This window comes from Camelus ferus, chromosome 33, assembly GCF_009834535.1.
Source record: "Camelus ferus isolate YT-003-E chromosome 33, BCGSAC_Cfer_1.0, whole genome shotgun sequence".
Lineage (NCBI taxonomy): Eukaryota > Metazoa > Chordata > Mammalia > Artiodactyla > Camelidae > Camelus > Camelus ferus.
The window spans coordinates 12,648,481-12,667,363 of record NC_045728.1 but is presented as its reverse complement, the minus strand read 5'-3'; the positions used below and the strand labels follow the sequence as shown (position 1 = coordinate 12,667,363).

The following is an 18,883-nucleotide window of genomic DNA, read 5'->3' as shown; positions in this document are numbered from 1 at the left end:
ATCCATTTACTGTGATTCCTACAGTATCCTGCTCTTGGTGAGTCTTAAGTTCATTTTAACTATATGCTACCCCAGAGCAGCTGAAGCTTCCTTCCCATCCTCTTGCTCCAAACTTCGAAAATCCTGTGACAAAATGAAGCTGGACTCATGGAAAGCTGGGAACCTTGTCAGCCTGCCTGGTGAATGGCCCCATCTCCCAGATCCTTTCTGCATTCAGGCTCAGAAGGACGGCCCACAGGGAAATGGAAAGAGGTCAGCTAGCCTTGTGACCCCACCCTGCCCCCTTCATCACCAGGGCTGGCCTTGAGCTTTTTATATAACATGGCAGAGGATGCAGTAGCTGGACCTGTGCATCAGGACTTGATGTCTGTCTCTGCATTCCCAAGTCTGGCTCTGAGACCCAGCGCAGCCCTGCTTTTACGCTGACTATTGCAGCCAACAGAAAAAGCCTTCCATCCTCCCAGGGCCACCAGACCTCAGAAAGGGCCTATTCATATAACAGCTCTGCACTGCTCTCCCCATCCGCCTCCCCCAACAGCCATGGGTGGGGCAGAGGGCTGAGGGAAGTTCTGCAGACCTGAGAACAGCAAAAAAACACGGGCTGCAGGCCTCCTACCCTGTCTGAACGCTCAGGGTTAAGCCCCTGAGACCTCACAAAAGGGAAGGATTCCCTCTGGGTTTATTTGAATAGATTTCTCCCAAGATATTGCCCGGAGAAAGGGAGCAAACAGAAATATTGGTTGTTCACAGTTGTTTGGCCCCAGGGTAGTAGTTCTCAAAATTCACTGTGCAGAGCAAACCTCCGGAGTGCTTCTTAAAATGCAGATTCCTGGGCTCCACCTCTAGGGAATGTAGTTCAAAAACTAAGTAGTGTCTGGATGTGCATTTTAAACAGGCCTAGGGGCACATTTTACCCCAAAGCCTGAGGCAGAGGTGGAATGCTTCCCCCCACCCCCACCCCCAGCCTGGTCTTATTCAATACAACCTGTTGCAGAGATGCGCTGCTCAACTTGTGGTTCTCATGGCACCCGGGAAAGTTCCTGGCACAGGCGGGTCCAGTGAAATCACATCAAGCAAAGCTCAAGTTCAGGGGAGGCAGTGATTCTTAGAGTTCCAGATTTACTGCAAGATGAGGAGGGGGCTCGTGATGAGAAAGTGAAGTCCAGTTGGAATATGGGAATCCTACACTGACTCTCCAAACTGGGCTGCAGACTGCACCGGGGGCTCATTCTGAAGATACAGCGTGTAATCCGGAGGATCCCTCCGATTCAGGTTTGTCTAGATGTGCCAGAAGGAGTACTGGACCAGGGTGCAGGGGCTTGAGTTTGGGGAGCAACTCATGAGCTGACTTTTTCTGGGCTTTACTTTACCTATTTGTAAAACGAGGCCCCGGAGTATGCTAAGGTTCTTCTGGATCTGAGTTTCTAGATTTCTCTATCCCCTGTAGCTTGCTTCTAGTCTTCATCTTCAAGTATGAATGCTTGGGCAGGGGCCACATCTAATTCTCTCCCTCAACTGTTTGCCCACTTTACCTAGAATATTACCTGGCACGCAGTAGATGCCCATTAAATATTTATAACTGGTCATAAGGTAAAGGAGTCCTCACTGAAGCAATGCTCAGGTAGTAAGGCAACGGCAGGGATTGAGGCTGCTGGAATCTTCCAAGCAAGAGGACTCTGATAAATCACTGTCCTAGGTGGCTTCATCGGGGTGTTTGACAACTTCAGAAGTAGCCACATAGCCTTTCCTTTCCTTTAAACATATCTAATTTGTCTTATAAAAGGAATTTGTGTACATTGTAGAAAATTTATAACTTTTTAAAAGGTATTTAAAAAATTAAAAAACCACTCATGCAATGACTTTGCTTTTTCTTTTCTTTCTTTTCTTTCTCCCTTCTTCCCTCCTTCCCTCTCTTTCTTTTCTTTCTTTCCTTGTCTATCTTTTGTAATCAGAGGAAAATTGTATGATACTTGATATTTTAAGTCACTTGTAATTCAAAGATAATCATTGCTTAATTATTATGCAGTTTTCAACATTCATCTATGCATGTCTATGTATTTGGAAAACATACTGTTTATACAGCGCCACATCTTAATTGTCTGCTTGCATGTCCCCTTAAAGACTTAAGCATCACTTTCAATGGCTTCATGACACTAGGACATTTAACCACTCCCTCATTGTGGACATTTAAGCTGTTTCCTTTATGCTTTATATTATAAATATCACAGTGATAAAGGTATTTCCCCGAACATTTTTATCTGTATTTATTTCCTTAGGATAGCGTCCCAGAAATGGAATTACAGGGTCAGAATGTAAAGCTCTGTAAGCTTCTTGAGACATGGTGTCAAAGTATTTTGTAGAGAAGTTTTCACCAATTTACACTGGAAGTCACTATCCTTCAGTGAGCTTTGTAGCTGCCTCAGCAGAGAAGAGGAGAAATAACCCGACATGCTTGAAGGCATCCCCGAAGCTGTGTGGCCGCCGCAGAGGGAGGCCAGAGTGCGCTGGGCGCAGCTCGGTCGCAGCTTCCCCTCAGCCGGTTTCCTGGTTCTTTGAAGTTCTTCGTTTCTTAAAATACCAAAAGGGGAAAAGAAAAAAAAAAAAAAAAAAGCGGCCCAGGGGTGGAGAATGTTTAGTGGTAATGGTAGTGTGGGTAGGGATGGGGGGAGATCCCTACGTTTGACCAGAGAAGAATTTGTCAACGAGAATCTCACACTTGGAGATCCTTCACGGAAACATCTACCTAACCCAAAGTGAGCTTCCAGAGGCGGGCAGGATAATGAAGGAAGAGGCAGTAGGGAGAGGAGTTGGAGGCCTCCAGTTGGAAGGCTGTGGCTCCTTTAAGGGCCAATCCGAGTCCTGGCTCTTTAAATCTGTGTCAGTTTCCCCTGACGTCAGCGGGCGGGCAGGCCACCCCGCTGTTTACCGCCCCGCCGCGCCGCTCACTCCCCGGAGTTCCGAGCGCCGCGGCCGTCGCGTCCGCCTGCCCTTAAAGGGCTGGCGCCCCAACAACTCACAGCGCGGCGTCCGGTCGCTACCACCTATCACGCCCCTCAGCCTTAGACTCTCCTCCCTTTGGGGCCGCCCCCACTGCCGGCTTCCCCTCCCTTCTTCCCATTTCCCGGCGTCTCCAGGCTCCCAGCAACCAGCCGCCTCCTCGCTCCCACGGCCCTGGCCGGCGCCCGCTGGGTCTCCGAGCCGTGCTCCTCGGCCCCTCGCGAGCTGGGGCCCCTTCCTGTGGCCCGTACCCACAACCCCCACCTCCGCGTCCCAGCCGCCTCGTCCCTTCCCGGGCCCTGGAAAGCGTGTCTGCGGCTCCAGGGAGGGGACGTTTGCTAATCTCAGGCCGGGGTTAAAGTTCTGGTCCTAGTGAGATGCTGGAAGCTGCGGCCAGAGCTGCAACTCGCCCTGGAGGTGTCTTGTCGCCTGTCGTCGCCGCCGTCGCTGCCGCCGCCACTGCCGCCCTGCCGGGGCCATGTTCGCTCTGGGCTTGCCCTTCTTGGCACTCTTGGTGGCCTCGGTCGAGAGCCATCTGGGGGTTCTGGGGCCTAAGAACGTCTCGCAGAAAGACGCCGTGTTTGAGCGCATCTACGTGGATGAGGTCAACAGCGAGCTGGTCAACATCTACACCTTCAACCATACTGTGACCCGCAACCGGGTGAGGGAAGGGGCTGTGCTGGGGGCTGGTGATGGTGAGTGGGTGAGCAGCCCCGGGCTAGGCGGTCATGTCAGTCCCCGTGAACGGCCGCCCTACTGGGTTTCTCTGAACCACGCTGGACCCTCCTGCCAGCCCTTCTTCCTTTGCCACCAATGTTTTTTCTGCAGCTTCCGCTGGACAGTTTCTGAAGTTGCCTCATTCCCATCTTCTCTTTGATTCCTTCCTTTCCACCAACTGTGGTCTGAGCAGGACTGGCTTGCTCCCTACCCAACACCCAGAATCTGACAGTTCTATGGGGTCTGGGAGCTAGGGGAAGCAGGCTTACTACTGGCCTTGGCCCAGAAAACCGCAGGGGATGAGACAGGCCCAAACTGAAGTGCTCTGCCCAGGGAAGTTATAGCTGAGTTTCCCCAGGGTGTAACTGCTGGGACTTCCCACCTTCAAAAGCCAGCTGTTTAAGTTGAAGGTGGTGAAGATACAGCCAACCTCAGGTAGGGTGGGAGCAGAGAGGGGGTTTGCCTACTGTGGAGAATCTTCCTCACCCTGATTTCTATTTCATTTCTTCCCCAACTGTGAGTTGAACATGGCCATAGATAGGTCTGGGAAGTCTAGACACCAGGCACAACTGAGATTTGGAGAACTCTTGCAGCCTGGCTGATGGTCTTAGCTCTCACCAGGACTGGATTTACTAAGAAGCGGTGGAGTTCAGAATGGGAATCTGATTTTTTTTTTTTTTTTTTTCAGGTTAAGGAGGGATTGGGTTTCCCATGGCAGCCAGGATCTGCCTCCAGTGTCTGGTTCTCTGAAGTTTGATCTCTTTCAGCTTAGAGTCTTTTCTCTTTTTCCCCCATATCTGGGATCAACCTGAGAGCTGTGGCCTCTCCCCCTCTGGGAGTGCTGCCCTAGGGCTGGGATTCCAGCAGACCAATAACAAGAATTCCCAAGATTTACTTAGTTTTATTTTTTTCTTTAAGCTCTGACTGTGCTGTATGGTTTCCTCCATGGTGCCAAAGATATGAGTGTCTCCATTTTACAGAGGGGGAAGTTGAGGTTCAGGGATGTGAAGTGACTTCTCCACAGCCCGATCCCTTGGTCAGAGCTAAGGATAGAACTTGGCTTTCTTGGCTTTCAGCAGCCCTTGTTTCCCCACCTCCCTGCAGCTTCTGGCCGCCAGATGAGTTGAATAGGAGCTTCCTGGCTCACAAGGAAAAGATTGGGGAGTGCTTCTCTGTCTCCTTTGTCCCCGTGTGTACGTGTGTGTACATGCACCTGTGTGTGCAGGCAGGTGCGTCCCATGAACTTGGATAGCAATGGGGTGTCCTGGAGACACCTGAGGTCTCCACTATGTTTCTTGTTCTCTAAGTCCCTTCTGGAGACTGGGGGCTGCTCTGGCAGAAGAAGGGACATAGGAGCTCCCTAGCCTGACTGGGATGGGAAAAGAACAAAGCAGTTGGCTTGAGGGAGGGCAGGGCTCCCAGTCTCTGGAGCCATGTGTTCCTGTGGCGAAAGCAGAATCCCCATAGGCTTGGCTGAGGGCATTTCCATGTCATTCTGCAGACGGAAGGTGTGCGCGTGTCCGTCAACGTCCTGAACAAGCAGAAGGGGGCTCCTTTGCTGTTCGTGGTCCGCCAGAAGGAGGCGGTAGTGTCTTTCCAGGTGCCCTTAATCCTGCGAGGGATGTAAGTAAGACCTGGGGACCAGGGAGGGGCTGGGCCGAGGCCAGGCCTTGCTCAGACCCTCACTCGGGTGCTCCTCTGTTTCTCCTCCCTGTTCCCTGAGCCAGGAGGCTGGTCAGCGGCCAAGCCAGCCAGCTGCCCAGGAGCTTGTCAGCCTAGCCGGGGCTGGGAGTGGGAGGCGGTGGGATCAGAGTGGAGGAACTGGGGCCCTGCCCCTCTGGAGTGGCACGCTGGCTGTCGCAGGACCACAGTCACGTCCTGACTCTGCTCCGGGCCATAGGTTTCAGCGCAAGTACCTCTACCAAAAGGTGGAGCGCACACTGTGTCAGCCCCCCACCAAGAACGAGTCCGAGGTCCAGTTCTTCTACGTGGATGTGTCTACACTGTCACCAGTCAACACCACGTACCAGCTCCGGGTCAGCCGAATGGATGACTTCGTGCTCAGGTCTGTAGGGGAGAATGAGGGGCCACAGGACTGGCCTCCTTCGCCAGCTCCGGGGGTGACCATGGGGGCTCTCCTCTGCCCCACAGGACTGGGGAACAGTTCAGCTTCAATACCACAGCAGCCCAGCCCCAGGTAAGACCTCCCAGAGGAGAAATCGGGACGCGTGAAGTTGGGGGTGAGAGTAGTCGGCAGTCTTTGCCAGGAGTATCAGATTGGCTCTTCTCTCCATGGAGGGACTCTGGAAACAGGAGCTCTGACCCTTAGGTGGTGGTGGGGAGACAGCATGGGAGGTGCAGAGACGTGGGGACTGGCTACCTCTTGGGCACTGTCCTGAGTGCCCAGCTGAAGGTTAGGGGAGTGGGGTGCAGAAAATGGGGCTGCTTGTGGTCAAGGCCTTTCTTCCCAGAGAGCCTCCACTGCCCAACCCTGGGAGGATTCACACTGTTTCCTTCTAGAGGGGCAAAGAGAGCATCCTCATGGGATGGGGCTCTCCCCGCCCTCCCTATGCCCTCAGTACTTCAAGTATGAGTTCCCGGAGGGAGTGGACTCAGTCATTGTCAAGGTGACCTCCAACAAGGCCTTCCCTTGCTCAGTCATCTCCATCCAGGATGTTTTGGTAAGCTGCCCATCCTTTTACTCTCCGCCAGGGGATAGCAGGGCTGCTACAGACAGGGGACAGGGCCCAGGTCTCTGCCCATCTGTCTCTCCCCCGTCCCTCTGTAGTGCCCTGTCTATGACCTGGACAACAACGTAGCCTTCATAGGCATGTACCAGACTATGACCAAGAAGGCAGCCATCACCGTACAGGTAGGAAATGCGTGTGGCCCTGTGGGGGGTGTGGCCAGGTGATTCGCTTTCCTCACCCTTGCTCCTTTCCCCTGCTCCATTCCTCCCTTCTCACAGGACTGAGTCTTAGCTTGCCAATCCCCGAGACTCTGCATCCCTTGATATATGTGAGCATTGAATCACAATCATAATCGCTTTGGGGGACAGGAAAGAGCATAGTACCCTTTCTGGCCATCATGTCTGCTTCATCCACCACAGCATTGCTGGGAGAGGAGAGTGGCCTGGCTGATGCTGAGGGCTGCCCTTGGCACAGGCTGAAACCTGTGTTGTGGGCAGGGAGCTAGGGGACCATGTGATCACCTCATGACATCCAGTCATGCAACTGATGGAGGCACCGTGCTCCCTCCACTTCTGGCTGATGCTCAGACTGTAACAGCACACCCATGGGTTCCAGGATGTTGGGGCATACCCACATTCGCCCACCTGGCAGTAGTATAGAGGCAAGGTTTGGGCTCAGGAGCCAGATAGTCCTGGCTCTACCACTTACTAGCAGTGTGACCCTAAGCTCACTTCGGAGCCTGTTCAACAGGGATGATGGTAGTGCTTACCCATAAGGATCTTTGGGAGGATTAAGTAAAATGATATATATATACACACAAAGAGCTTAGCATAATGTCTGGCCTGAAGTAAGTATTCAGAAAAGGATGGTGCTGGTGATGACAGTCACTGTCATTGTTGTCATCACCCCCATCCTCATCCTCATCCTCATCTTGCAGCGCAAAGATTTCCCCAGCAACAGCTTCTACGTGGTGGTGGTGGTGAAGACTGAAGACCAGGCCTGTGGGGGTTCCCTGCCTTTCTACCCCTTTGTTGAAGGTAAGTTTTGTGCCCTGGGCCTGACTAACAGTGGAGAGGGCTTGGGCACTTCCGGGAAGGTAGAAGAGCCTGCGTGGCTGATTGATGGATCCGATAGGATGTGAGTTTTTGGCCCCAGATACTCCCAGACCTGGTCCCACCAATTCTAGCCAAGGTCCAGACAAGAACTTGTTTGCCCGTTTGACATTTTACTTCCAGATGAACCGGTCGATCAAGGGCATCGCCAGAAAACCCTGTCCGTGCTGGTCTCGCGAGCAGTTACTTGTGAGTGTGGGTGGCTGAGTGGAGATGGCCTGGCCTCTGGCTCTTCTTTCAGGCCTAGGGTAGGGAGTGTTCTCTGAACGGGACGGGTGAGGAGGACCTACTGGAGCAGGCTGCTGGGGTGGGAGAGGGGAGTGTTGTTGGCAGACTTGATGACGGGAGGCGGGAGGTGAGTCCCGGCACAATGCAGTACAGAGCATCATGAGTAAAGACTGAGGTGCTGAGTTCTAGATCTCTCTCTGCCACTTATGAGCAGTGTAATCTCACTGCGTTATAGTTTCCCCATCTCTATAATGGGGGCAATAGAATCTGTCCCATTAGTCTCAGTGGTTTAGCACAAAATTAGTAGGAAAGTACCAGGCCTCATAGTCATGCTCAGTAAATATTTACTGAGTGATTGAATGAAGCCCTTTGTAAACTGACATGTATAAGATAAAAATAAGGGATTGTGATGGGAGGGGAAAGAAGCTGCCTCTCCTACACGGATTCTTTATTCAGCACTTCCGTGTGTCCAGTCCCCGGTCCCATGTTCCAGCTGCTGACCTTAGGGTGTTCCCGTTTAGAGGGCCCATAGCATGTTGCTGTGCAGGGGCCTGAGGGCTGGGAGGGGCCCAGGCCTGGTCACTGTGGGCGCTCATGGTGCAGGAGGCCTCCTAGAGGGCACAGCTCCTCAGCTGTGTTTTGAAGGTTAAGTCAAGATGGCATTTTGGAGAAAGAAGTAGAGGAGAAAGTTCTAGCAGAGGAAGCCATGCACAGCTGGGTCATTCCATCCGAGGGGAGAAGCAGCGAGAGATGAGGCTGGGCCCTGTGTGCGTGGCAGGCAGCCTAGGAAAGCGTGGGCCTTTTCCCCTCCCCGCTTCCCTCCTGCAGCCGAGGCCTACGTTGGCGGTATGCTCTTCTGTCTGGGCATATTTCTCTCCTTCTACCTGCTAACCGTCCTCCTGGCCTGCTGGGAGAACTGGAGGTAAAGTGGAACCGCTGGGTCCTCCCCTGCTCTGGGATGGGTCAGCAGGGGGCGTGGGGGAAGTGGCCTGGCAGGATCTGAGCAGCCCAGTTAGTCTCCATCCACGGGGCATAGGAAAGCAGGTCCCTGTTAGGGCCTGTGGTCCATGGGCCTCTCCTCTGGAAACCAACCCCTCCCCTCAACCTTCTTCCCAAGCAGGGAGACCCCACATTGCTTCCCAGCCTGGGAGGACCTCTGGGATAGTGGACAGAGGACATGGTTATGGGGTGGAGAGGGTGGAAGGCGGTCCAGCCCAGCATAGGAGGGATCCTCATCCTGCCCCTCTGGTTGGCCTCTGGATTCTGTCCCTGCAGGCAGAGAAAGAAGACCCTTCTGGTGGCTGTGGATCAAGCCTGCCCAGAAAGCGGTACCTCCAGAGGGTCTGGGTGGGGAGGGCAGAGTTTGCTCTGTGTTTTGGAGGGGAGAGTGGTGATGGTTTCTTTGGGAGTTGGAGGAGGAAGGGCCCACTGGGGGCTTCTGGATGTTCAGGTTGGGAGGAACTCTACAGATGGAAATGGGGCTGGGATAGTGTGACGTCAGTCCCTAACGTGCCTATCTTAAAGGCTGCCACTTGACTCACTCATTTTCTGGGTCTAGCTACACTGTCTGCCTCAGACAATGTGGCTCACCATCTCTGGCATTATTAACCTTTCATTCTCTTCCCCTTTCTTGTATCCCTCTCTCTCTCTCTCCTCCTTCCTGCTTGGGACCTTCTGTCTCAGCTTCTCTCCTTGGTAAGCTCCCGGCGCTGTGGGCAGAGGAGCTGGAGTCCAGAATGGGAAGGGAGGGGAAGTACAGGGGTGTCTGGGTGGGACCGGGGCAGGTGATGCTGTCTGTCCTTGCTGTCAGCTCCTTGACCTTTCTGTCTCTCGGGGGGGTAGGGGGGGGACGGGGGGTGGCAAGTGTCCTGCTGGGGCAGGTGGTGGTGGTGGTGGGAGTGCGCTGGGTTTGCTGGGATCGGTACTTATTCTTTGCTGCTGCCATGACCCCTCTGTGTCTCTCTTCTCTGGATTCTTCCCTCCCTCTTCCCCCTGGCTTTCAGCCTGTCTCTGCTTCCAAGGCTGAGGGGACCCTGACTTCTCGTTGCAGGTCACCCCCGGGTCCTGGCCGATCCCTTCCCTGGCAGCTCCCCGTACGAGGGCTACAACTACGGCTCCTTCGGTACGTGTCGGCGCTGGAGCTCGTGCCTGCCCACCCAGCCTGGTCTCCTTCGGCTGCCACCTCCATGGTGGCCTCCTCAGCGCCCCTAGGCATGGGTCCAGAGTCCCCTTCCCAGAGGTCTCTCCTGCCTGCCTCACCACTTACCATTCCCTGCAGGGAATGGTTCTGGCTCCACCGGATCCACTGACGGTCTGGTTGACAGCGCGGGCCCCGGGGACCTCTCCTACGGTTACCAGGGTGAGTGGGCCAGGCCGGGCAGAGCGGTGCGGTGCAGGGCTGGTGCTGGCTGCGTGAACTGTGATGGTGGGCGGTTGCCTCTGCTGCCAGACGCTGGAACCAGGGAAGGGCTTGCTGTCTCCCCACCCCTCTCCTCCCTCGTCCTTTCCTCCTTGGCCCCACTTCCCCGGTAACTTTCCCTTTCCTTTGAAGGGCATGAGCAGTTCAAGCGGCGCCTCCCCTTTGGCCAGATGCGGCAGCAGTGCATTGCCATGGGTAGATGTGAGGGGGGAGCACTGCTGTGCCAATCACCTCCTGCCAGGGCAGTTGACTGGAGCCAGCAGGCTCTAGGACCAGACAGATGCTTGGTGCATGGCTTCCCCATCTAATGCCAATAATTGCTAGCTTGTGTGTCTTTTGAGATAGGCAGGCACTGGCCCCTGATGCTAGCAGGCTGGCACCCCAGCTATCTCCAGGCTGCGTGTTCTGGTTTGCTGTTGTGTTTCCCAGCATTCTACTCCCTGGCTTGCTGGGGAGGGCTCGTGGGCAGGAGTGTCCTGTCCTGGTCTCTGGGGACTCTGGTCAGGCAAGGTTGCAGGAGGAATCTTCTGAAAGCATGAGAAAAGAACAAGATAAAGGAACAGGTGTTCTCCCCAGAGGCATCCTCTCACCCTTACCTGCACTCCAGGGCCCCTGGGTCTTTATCCAGTAGGGGCCAAGGCAGTGTCTTCTCAGAACACACACAGCTGGCGTCTTCTAATCAGAGTGACTTCTGATTCAGTCCTGCTGCTCATGTCTGGGGCCCGAGGTCTGCTGGGTGTCCTGGCTGGGAAGCCCTAGCTCAGTGACGGGGCAGGGCTGGAATGGTCCCTGTTTGGTGGCCTCTTCACAGACCCCATCCTTGTTCCCCTCAAAGACTTAGGAGCACCTGATTCCTCTTTCCCAGGCCTGAGACCACCTCCACCCCAGCTCCGAGCCTACAATTTGCCTCTTACTACTGCCTAGTAATTGTGACAATTGCCCCAGGTGGGTGTGGACAGACCTTGGGTTCTGGGCCCACCAGCTAATCCTTTCCCCCTGCCTGCCTCAGACCGCTCCCTTGACCCCATGGGCACTCGGCCACGACTGGACTCCATGAGCTCTGTGGAGGAGGACGACTATGACACGTTGGCCGACATCGACTCAGACAAGAATGTCATTCGCACCAAGGTCTGACACCGGGCGGGCTGCCCCTGGTCAGGGGGGGCCCAGGGAAGGGAGATTCTGTATTCAGCCCCAGCAGTGGCATGTTAGGGAAGCAAGAGGAAGAAGAAGAGGAGGAGGAGGGTGGCATGTTAGGGAAGCAAAGAGAAAGAGCTCAGCTGGGGTGGCGTGGATGCCAGGGGAACTGACCGCTCCCAGCCCTCCCAACTATTTGGCCAGCAGCAGTGGGTGAGCCCAGAGCCCTGCCCGCCGGAATCGTGGCCCCCTTATCCTCCCCTAAGCTGGGCGAGAGGGGCTTCTCCCAGGCAGTGGGGAAGGAGGCTCACTCCAGCTTCTCCCCAGCAATACCTCTACGTGGCTGACCTGGCCCGCAAGGACAAACGTGTCCTGCGGAAGAAGTACCAGATCTACTTCTGGTGAGTGGGCAGGAGCAGGCCGGGCGGCGCGGGGTGGTGGGGTCTCGGTTTCTCGGTCTTGCCGCCTCACTGCCGCCCTCCCACTCCTCAGGAACATCGCCACCATTGCCGTCTTCTATGCCCTTCCTGTGGTGCAGCTGGTGATCACTTACCAGACGGTGAGTGGGCAGGGGCCGGCTCCCAGGCCCGGTGCTAAGTGCTTTCGCGGGGCTGCGGGCTCGCCTCTGCCACAGTTTGGGACATGGCCCCAAGTGCAGAGCCTTCCACAGGTCACAGGTCACCGGCCCTGGGTTCTAATACCAACTCTTCCTTACCAGCTGGGTGGCCCTGAGCAAGTCACTCAACTTCCCTGAGCCTCAGTTGGTTCATCTGCACCGCGGGGGCAGCACGTGGGATTGTGGCACCTTCTCAGGTTCCCTTTCATTATGAAACAAGACTTTGTAAGTCTTGGTTTCCCTTCCTTCTTCTCTGTCCTATGGAGCATGAACCTCAGTCACAGTCATGCTTCAGGGTTTTTGGCCGCATCTAGCAAGGGTGGCGGTGACTGTACCAAAAGTGGGACTTGCTGGTGTCATTGGTGCTGGCTGTGGTGGCACCCCCTACCTGTTGCGGAACTGGTGGTGGCGCGGGCTGTGGGCTGAGCCAGGCACCCTAGCGGCCCCCCTCCCTGCTTCTGCTCCCTGCTGCAGGTGGTGAATGTCACGGGGAACCAGGACATCTGCTACTACAACTTCCTCTGCGCCCACCCGCTGGGCAACCTCAGGTGGGGATCATCTCGGGAGGCCCCCTTTCCCATCGCCCTGTGAGCCAGAGCAGGGACAGGGGCTCTGTGAATGCCCACCTCAGGTGGGAGAGCAGCCAGGGTGTGAGGCTGAGGCCATATGCACTGTGTCATCCCTTCCAGCGCCTTCAACAACATCCTTAGCAACCTGGGCTACATCCTGCTGGGGCTGCTTTTCCTGCTCATCATCCTGCAGCGGGAGATCAACCACAACCGGGCCGTGCTGCGGAACGACCTCTACGCTCTGGTGAGGATGCCTCATTTCTAGACCCTTCCTAGCAGGCGCCTTGCTCAGCCCTGCCCTACCCAGCCCTACCCTGCCCAGCCCTACCTAGCCCTGCCCCGCCCAGACTGCCCAGCCCTGCCCTGCCCAGTCCTGCCCTGCCCAGCCTTACCCAGCCTAACCCTACCCTGCCCAGCCCTACTCAATCCTGCCCATCCTAGCCTAGTCCAGCCCTGCCCTAACCAGTCCTGCCCAGCCTAGCCTAGCCCAGCCCTGCCCTGCCCAGCCCTGCCCTGCCCAGCCCTGCCCAGCCTAGCCTAGCCCTGCCCTGCCAAGCCCTGCCCAGCCCTGCCCATCCCTGCCCTGGCCAGCCCTGCCCAGCCTAGTCTAGTCCAGCCCTGCCCAGCCCTGCCCAGCCTAGCCCAGCCTAGCCCAGCCTTGCCCTGCCCAGCCCTTCTCAGTCCTGTCCTGTCCTGCCCTGTCCTTCCCAGCCCTGCCATGCCTAGCCTAGCCTAGCCCAGCCCTGCCCTGCCCAGCCCTGCTCAGTCCTGTCCTGTCCTGCCCTGTCCTTCCCAACCCTGCCATGCCTAAGTCCCCACTCGACCCCTATCCCACCTCTCTTTCATAATCTCCCTCTTCTGGGCCCCTTCCTTCCTCCCTTCCCACCTCACCTCCCCTCTCCCTTCCCCCCTCTTTCTCCCCAACAGGAATGTGGGATCCCAAAGCACTTTGGCCTCTTCTACGCCATGGGCACGGCCCTGATGATGGAGGGGCTGCTTAGCGCTTGCTATCACGTCTGCCCCAATTATACCAATTTCCAGTTTGGTGAGCAGAGACTCCCTCTTCCTTGGCTGAACCTAGAGCAGGGACCTGCCTGAGTCCTCTACCATCCCCAGTCACCCACAGGGGTCAGGATCCCCTAGACTCTGCTGTGTGGGAGACTCTGGGCTGGGGGCTTGTGCGTGCACGATCCTCACTTGTAGAAGATAGGCGTCTGGATGCTCTTTCATTCATCTGTTGAGCATCTCCTATGGAAAGGCTTGTGCAAGCACTGAGAAAACAAAGATGATTAAGATACGGTCCCTGATCTCAGCATGCTCAGACTGAGTGGTCCTTGTCAAGGGAAGTCAGACTGTGGGTTCAGCCAGTGAGGCAGCAGTGTGGTGTGGCAGGGACAGTTAAGGAACTGGAGTTCAAGCGCCAGCCTGCCACCATCTCACTCGATGGCCACAGTGAGGTGTGGGGCCCCTCTCTTCCGCTCTGGTCGTGCGGGCTGGGGGTCCCATGCCTGGGCTCAGTGGATATTTGTGTAGCTCACGTCCATGTCCCTCAACGTAGATACGTCGTTCATGTACATGATCGCTGGGCTCTGCATGCTGAAGCTCTACCAGAAGCGCCACCCAGACATCAACGCCAGTGCCTACAGCGCCTATGCCTGCCTGGCCATCGTCATCTTCTTTTCTGTGCTTGGCGTGGTGAGGCCCGACCCTCTCTGTTAACCCCGTGAGAAAGGTGCACGTGTGTGCACACACCCCCATCTACCCCTGCAGGAGAGATTCCTGCTCCTTCCCTAAGGTGCCTTCCTTGGGCTCCTCAGAGCACCCCAGCTCCTCTGCGCCTCCTCACCCCTGCCCTCGGTGGCCCTGACAGGTCTTCGGCAAAGGGAACACAGCATTCTGGATTGTCTTCTCGATCATTCACATCATTGCCACCCTCCTGCTCAGCACACAACTCTATTACATGGGCCGCTGGAAGCTGGGTGAGGGCACACCTGGGGCCTGCTGGGGTTTGTGGCCTCGGGGACCTGGCCTCACAGGAGACTTTGGGTTCTGCCCTCTCATGGGGGCCCTGGAGGAATCACTGGGTGCAGAATTAGATGATAAGGCTCTTGGCCTAGCTGTGCCCTCTGAAGGCCCTGGGTCCACTGGGGATGCCCACGCCCTTCAGCACCTCCCTTCTTGCAGACTCGGGGATCTGCCGTCGCATTCTCCATGTGCTCTACACAGACTGCATCCGGCAGTGCAGCGGGCCCCTCTACGTGGTACCTGCCCAGCTCCCCGGCCCCTCCTCCTCCATCTGTGCTCTTCCCTCTGGTGGGGGGCGGGGCTTGGCTGAGAGCCCAGGGGAGGGATGGGGACCCATTGACTTGGGCTTCCCTCCACTTCTCTCCCTGGCCCTCAGTTCCCGTGTCTCTGCTTCCCTCCAGGACCGCATGGTGCTGCTAGTTATGGGCAACATTATCAACTGGTCACTGTGAGTCCTGGCCATTGTCTGTGTAGCCAGGCTGGGTGGACAGCTGGGGACCTGGCCAGCCACTGGCTGCCTTGGAGGCCACAGACAAATTTGGGCATAAGAAATGGGGACCGAGGAGAGAGTTGTTGGCCCCTGGGGTTCCAGAATCTTCTGTGGGCCTCTGAACCCAGCCCTACATCATAATCAAACAGGGGGTAGGGGTGAGGGAGAGCCCTTTTCTTGCTCTCTCCCTGCCCTCTGACTTTACCAGCTCCTCCTTTCCTGCCAGGGCTGCCTATGGGCTCATCATGCGTCCCAATGACTTCGCCTCCTACTTGTTGGCCATTGGCATCTGCAACCTGCTTCTTTACTTTGCCTTCTACATTATTATGAAGGTGAGTGGGGATGACTGAGCCTCCTTGGCTGGCTGTTCTGCTTCTGGGGGAAAGAGATGGGCATAGCCTGCCTGGGGCAGCACTCAGAGGCAGTGAGGATTTTTCTGTCCATCTCTCTATGCCAGTGAGTTCTGAGGAGGGGAGAGGCTAACATCTCTTGTACGTCCTCCCTGGGAGCCAGCTACATCCTAAGACCCATTTGCTGAGACCCTTCTGTGCTGGCCTGTGAAACTGGTGGCACTTCAGGCTGCAGTTGGTGGGAGCCCCGTTCAGTGCAGAAAGGGTTCAGAAGGTGGGGCTCACGTATGTGGTGGGCTTGGACCTCCGAGGGCCAGGTGCTTCCCAGGGGCCCTCATGCCATCCAGTGTGAGAGGAGCCCCCGGCCAGTGCATCCCACCAGCACGGGGCACGTGGAGGCCCAGCCAGGGCGGACATCAGGGGTGAGGACACCGGGCTGCTGGTGTAGGGCACAAGTTGAGCTGTGTAGCTGTGTGGGGGTGATGGGATGAATCCAAGGCTTCCTGAAGGATCCGTCCTGAAAGCCTGGGCGGTGGCTTCAGGGGCAGGCCGGGAAGCGCGTCAGGGCCGTCCAGCTGCTCTTCCCCCTTCCCGCAGCTCCGGAGCGGGGAGAAGATCAAGCTTATCCCCCTGCTCTGCATCGTCTGCACGTCGGTGGTCTGGGGCTTTGCGCTCTTCTTCTTCTTCCAGGGACTCAGCACCTGGCAGGTGAGTCGTCCTCCTGCCAAGAGGGTGGGGGAGTCACCCACAGGCTCACCATGAGCCCACACACGGCCAGTTCTTTTTTCAAAAATGGTTTGTGAGCATCTGCCACGCTCTTTCACAGCTGCTTTCTCATTTAATTCTCCTAACATTCAACCTGCCAGCATGGAGGTACCTCTGCTTTACTCGTGAGGCAGCTGAGGCTCAGAGAGGCCAAGGGACCTGTCCAAGGTCACACAGCAGGGATTTGAAGCCAGAGATGTCAGCCTCTCCCCTCTGTGATCAGAACCAAATCTGGCAGGGTCTCTGCCTTTGAGGCACTTCTAACCTAGTTCAGGAGAGAGATGGTCCGTTCCTGGCTTGCTCTTTACAATGTGATACACGAGATGAAGGGGGTAGGCAAGACAGGCAGGGGGACGTGCAGGAGGGCAGAGGACAGGAAGGCTTCTGTGAGTTAGGAGGTCCAGGGAAGCTTCTTAGGGGAGGCAAGCCTTGCTCTTGGCCTTAGACACGCTGGGTGATGGAGAAGGGCCCTGTGGCCTAGACATGTTGTGACTTGAATAATGAGGCAGAGGCAGCCTTGGGGTCAGTGAATGCATTCACTTGGGAGCCAAGTGGAGACTGTGAGCTCCTTGAGGGCAGGGCAGGTCTTCTCTGGTCATCTCTGCAGCCTCAGCGGGTGACTCTGGCAGCCCCAGACACACAGTGAGGCCCAGCTGGTGTTTGCTGGACGGACGTTATGGGGAGAGCGTGGAGGACCTTGAGTGCTGTGGGTCATGGCCCACAGGTCATGGCTCCTGTCGTCCTTGGGCAGGGCTGTGACCTGACAATAGTGCTTTGGAGAGAAAGCGGGCCTGGGGAGCCCTGGAGGACCGCCTAGAGCAGGGGGCGGAGTCCAAGGCAGGGAACGGACTCAGGAAGCTTTGGCGGCCTTCTGGTCCTTCAAGGGAACCCCGACCAGCATTCTTAGGGAGAAATTTGCAACAAAAGGTCAAATTCTTAGATGTGGGAGACGGGGGTGGGGTGGGCAAGGAGTAAGCCAGAAAGAGGGTGCTCTTCTGCCTGGGCTGGCGCCGGGAACAGAGAGTGCCCGGGGGAGATGGGAGCAGGGCTGGCCCAGCCGCATGGGGGCCCTGTCAGCGGGCAGCTCATCCCCTTCCTCTGCAGAAAACCCCCGCAGAGTCGCGGGAGCACAACCGGGACTGCATCCTCCTCGACTTCTTTGATGACCACGACATCTGGCACTTCCTCTCCTCCATTGCCATGTTTGGGTCGTTCCTGGTGCGTGGGACTCATGTGGCTGGAGACAGGAGGCGGGGAGGCTGGAGACAGGAGGTGGAGGTGGCCTCCTGTCCTGTGCTTGACTCCGCATCTCCCTCAGGTATTGCTGACACTTGATGACGACCTGGACACCGTGCAGCGGGACAAGATCTACGTCTTCTAGCAGGAGCTGGGCCCCTTGCTTCACTCATGGGACTCTGAGCTCCTTGGCTGCACTGCCCAGAGCTTGCGTAGCGCCAGGGATGTGAGTCCCAGCCCTGCTGCCCAGTGCCGGGTGGCAGTGGGACAGCAAGGTCTAGCCCAGGCTTGGCCGTGGACAGTCACGGGGGTGGCCTTGAGCCTTGCTCCTTCCCTCTGCTGGGGAGGAAGCCTGCTTCCCCAAAAACCCTGGATGTTGGCCAAATTGCTGCTTTCTTCTCAGTGTTGGGACCTTCCATGGGTCCCTGTCCATCGGCTCTCCGTTTATCCTTCTGCAGGAGGAAGGAGGGAAGTGTTCCCTGTCCATCTCATGCCTTGTATTCTGCTCGTCACTCCACTGCCCTCCAGTCTGGGACCCAAAGCGCTTTCTCGTCCCTGAGCTCCCACTCAGGGCCTTGGTCTGGGGCCTGATTCCCTGTCCTGCACCTGGGCTCGCTCCACTTCTCTTTGGGTCTGTCCCTGGCTGCCATCACTGCCCAATCCTGTCAGCCAGGATGGATGGGGGTGTAGGATTCTGGGGGCTGGCCAGCTGGTGCCAGGCTTTTGGTGCTAAGGCCTCCAAGGGCCCCCGGGCAGTGCTGCCCCCTCCCCCTGTGCTCAGGGCTGGCGCTTTAGCAATGAGGGTCAGCCCACATGGGAGAACCGCCTTTAATCTGAAGGACTGAATTCAGAGGTCACTTTCCTATCCCATCAGCCCCCAGACTGATGTTGGCATCAAGACTGGAAGGAAAAAGTAACTCATCTTTTTCCTTCCTTTTTCTTTCCAGGCCCTTAGTCCTGCCAAACCCCAGACAGGGGCCTTTCAGTGCCATCGACACTGCCCAAGAATGTCTAGAGGCAAGGAGGGGACACAAAGCCTGGCCTGCCTCCTCCATGGTCACAGGGGCCCCAGTGCCTGTCTTAGAACGGGGCTCAGGGAAGGGACATGGTAACTTCCCTCCATGTCCCAGTCCAGCCTCACTCTAGGATGCAGGGCTGGCTTCTAAGTTTCCGTCCAGTCTTCAGCCGAGTTCTGTGTCAGTCACATACACACACACATATGAAACCTTGGAGTTTACACTGAGTGGCCCCAGCTCTGGTTCTCCTGGCTACTCTGGGCCTTGGATCCCTCCCTCTACCTGGTCTGTTTCAGATGCCAAGGTTGGGGGAGGTTAGATCCGGCCTTTGCCTGGGGCATGGGAATGTGTTTTATGCTCCCCAGTTTGTTTTTGTAGCTCTCCCTTGGGCTGGGGAGAGGAGGTGGGTCTGGATCTTTTTTTCAGAGCTCTATTTAATGTCTGTTTCCATGCTATGGTTGCATTTCTGTTTCCTATGAATGAGTCTGCATTCAATTAAAGAAACAACCAGATGCA

The 18,883-nt window shown here is 56.4% G+C and overlaps 1 protein-coding gene across 5 annotated transcripts; it reads left to right on the top strand.

Annotated features, from left to right (window-relative positions):
* The first annotated feature begins 2,926 nt into the window (after positions 1-2,926).
* On the top strand, positions 2,927-18,883 carry SIDT2 (SID1 transmembrane family member 2). Of its 5 annotated transcripts, XM_032472255.1 has the most exons (28): positions 2,927-3,658; positions 5,216-5,337; positions 5,615-5,779; positions 5,866-5,911; positions 6,294-6,395; positions 6,503-6,586; positions 7,342-7,441; positions 7,640-7,705; positions 8,573-8,666; positions 9,020-9,072; positions 9,428-9,439; positions 9,795-9,866; positions 10,023-10,103; positions 10,296-10,358; positions 11,173-11,291; positions 11,628-11,701; positions 11,793-11,859; positions 12,391-12,464; positions 12,606-12,729; positions 13,413-13,530; positions 14,044-14,180; positions 14,356-14,464; positions 14,670-14,746; positions 14,912-14,958; positions 15,227-15,332; positions 15,948-16,058; positions 17,220-17,333; positions 17,434-18,883. In XM_032472255.1, exons 1-28 carry the CDS (start codon positions 3,476-3,478, stop codon positions 17,494-17,496), a joined length of 2,583 nt encoding a protein of 860 aa, XP_032328146.1. In that variant the 5' UTR covers positions 2,927-3,475; the 3' UTR covers positions 17,497-18,883. The 5 variants fall into 5 exon arrangements, with proteins under 5 accessions (XP_032328146.1, XP_032328147.1, XP_014406661.1 ...); XM_032472256.1 differs by lacking the exon at positions 9,428-9,439 and having other exon boundaries at positions 2,929-3,658; XM_014551175.2 differs by lacking the exon at positions 10,296-10,358 and having other exon boundaries at positions 2,930-3,658.

What these genes read in the sequence shown, in the direction of transcription:
- SIDT2 (XM_032472255.1), top strand. Translation starts at nt 3,476, where the DNA reads ATGTTCGCTCTGGGCTTGCCCTTCTTGGCACTCTTGGTGGCCTCGGTC. An exon ending in TCTCCATCCAGGATGTTTTG is followed by an intron (nt 6,396 to 6,502) that starts GTAAGCTGCCCA and finishes GTCCCTCTGTAG; the next exon opens with TGCCCTGTCTATGACCTGGA. An exon ending in TGGTGATCACTTACCAGACG is followed by an intron (nt 11,860 to 12,390) that starts GTGAGTGGGCAG and finishes TCCCTGCTGCAG; the next exon opens with GTGGTGAATGTCACGGGGAA.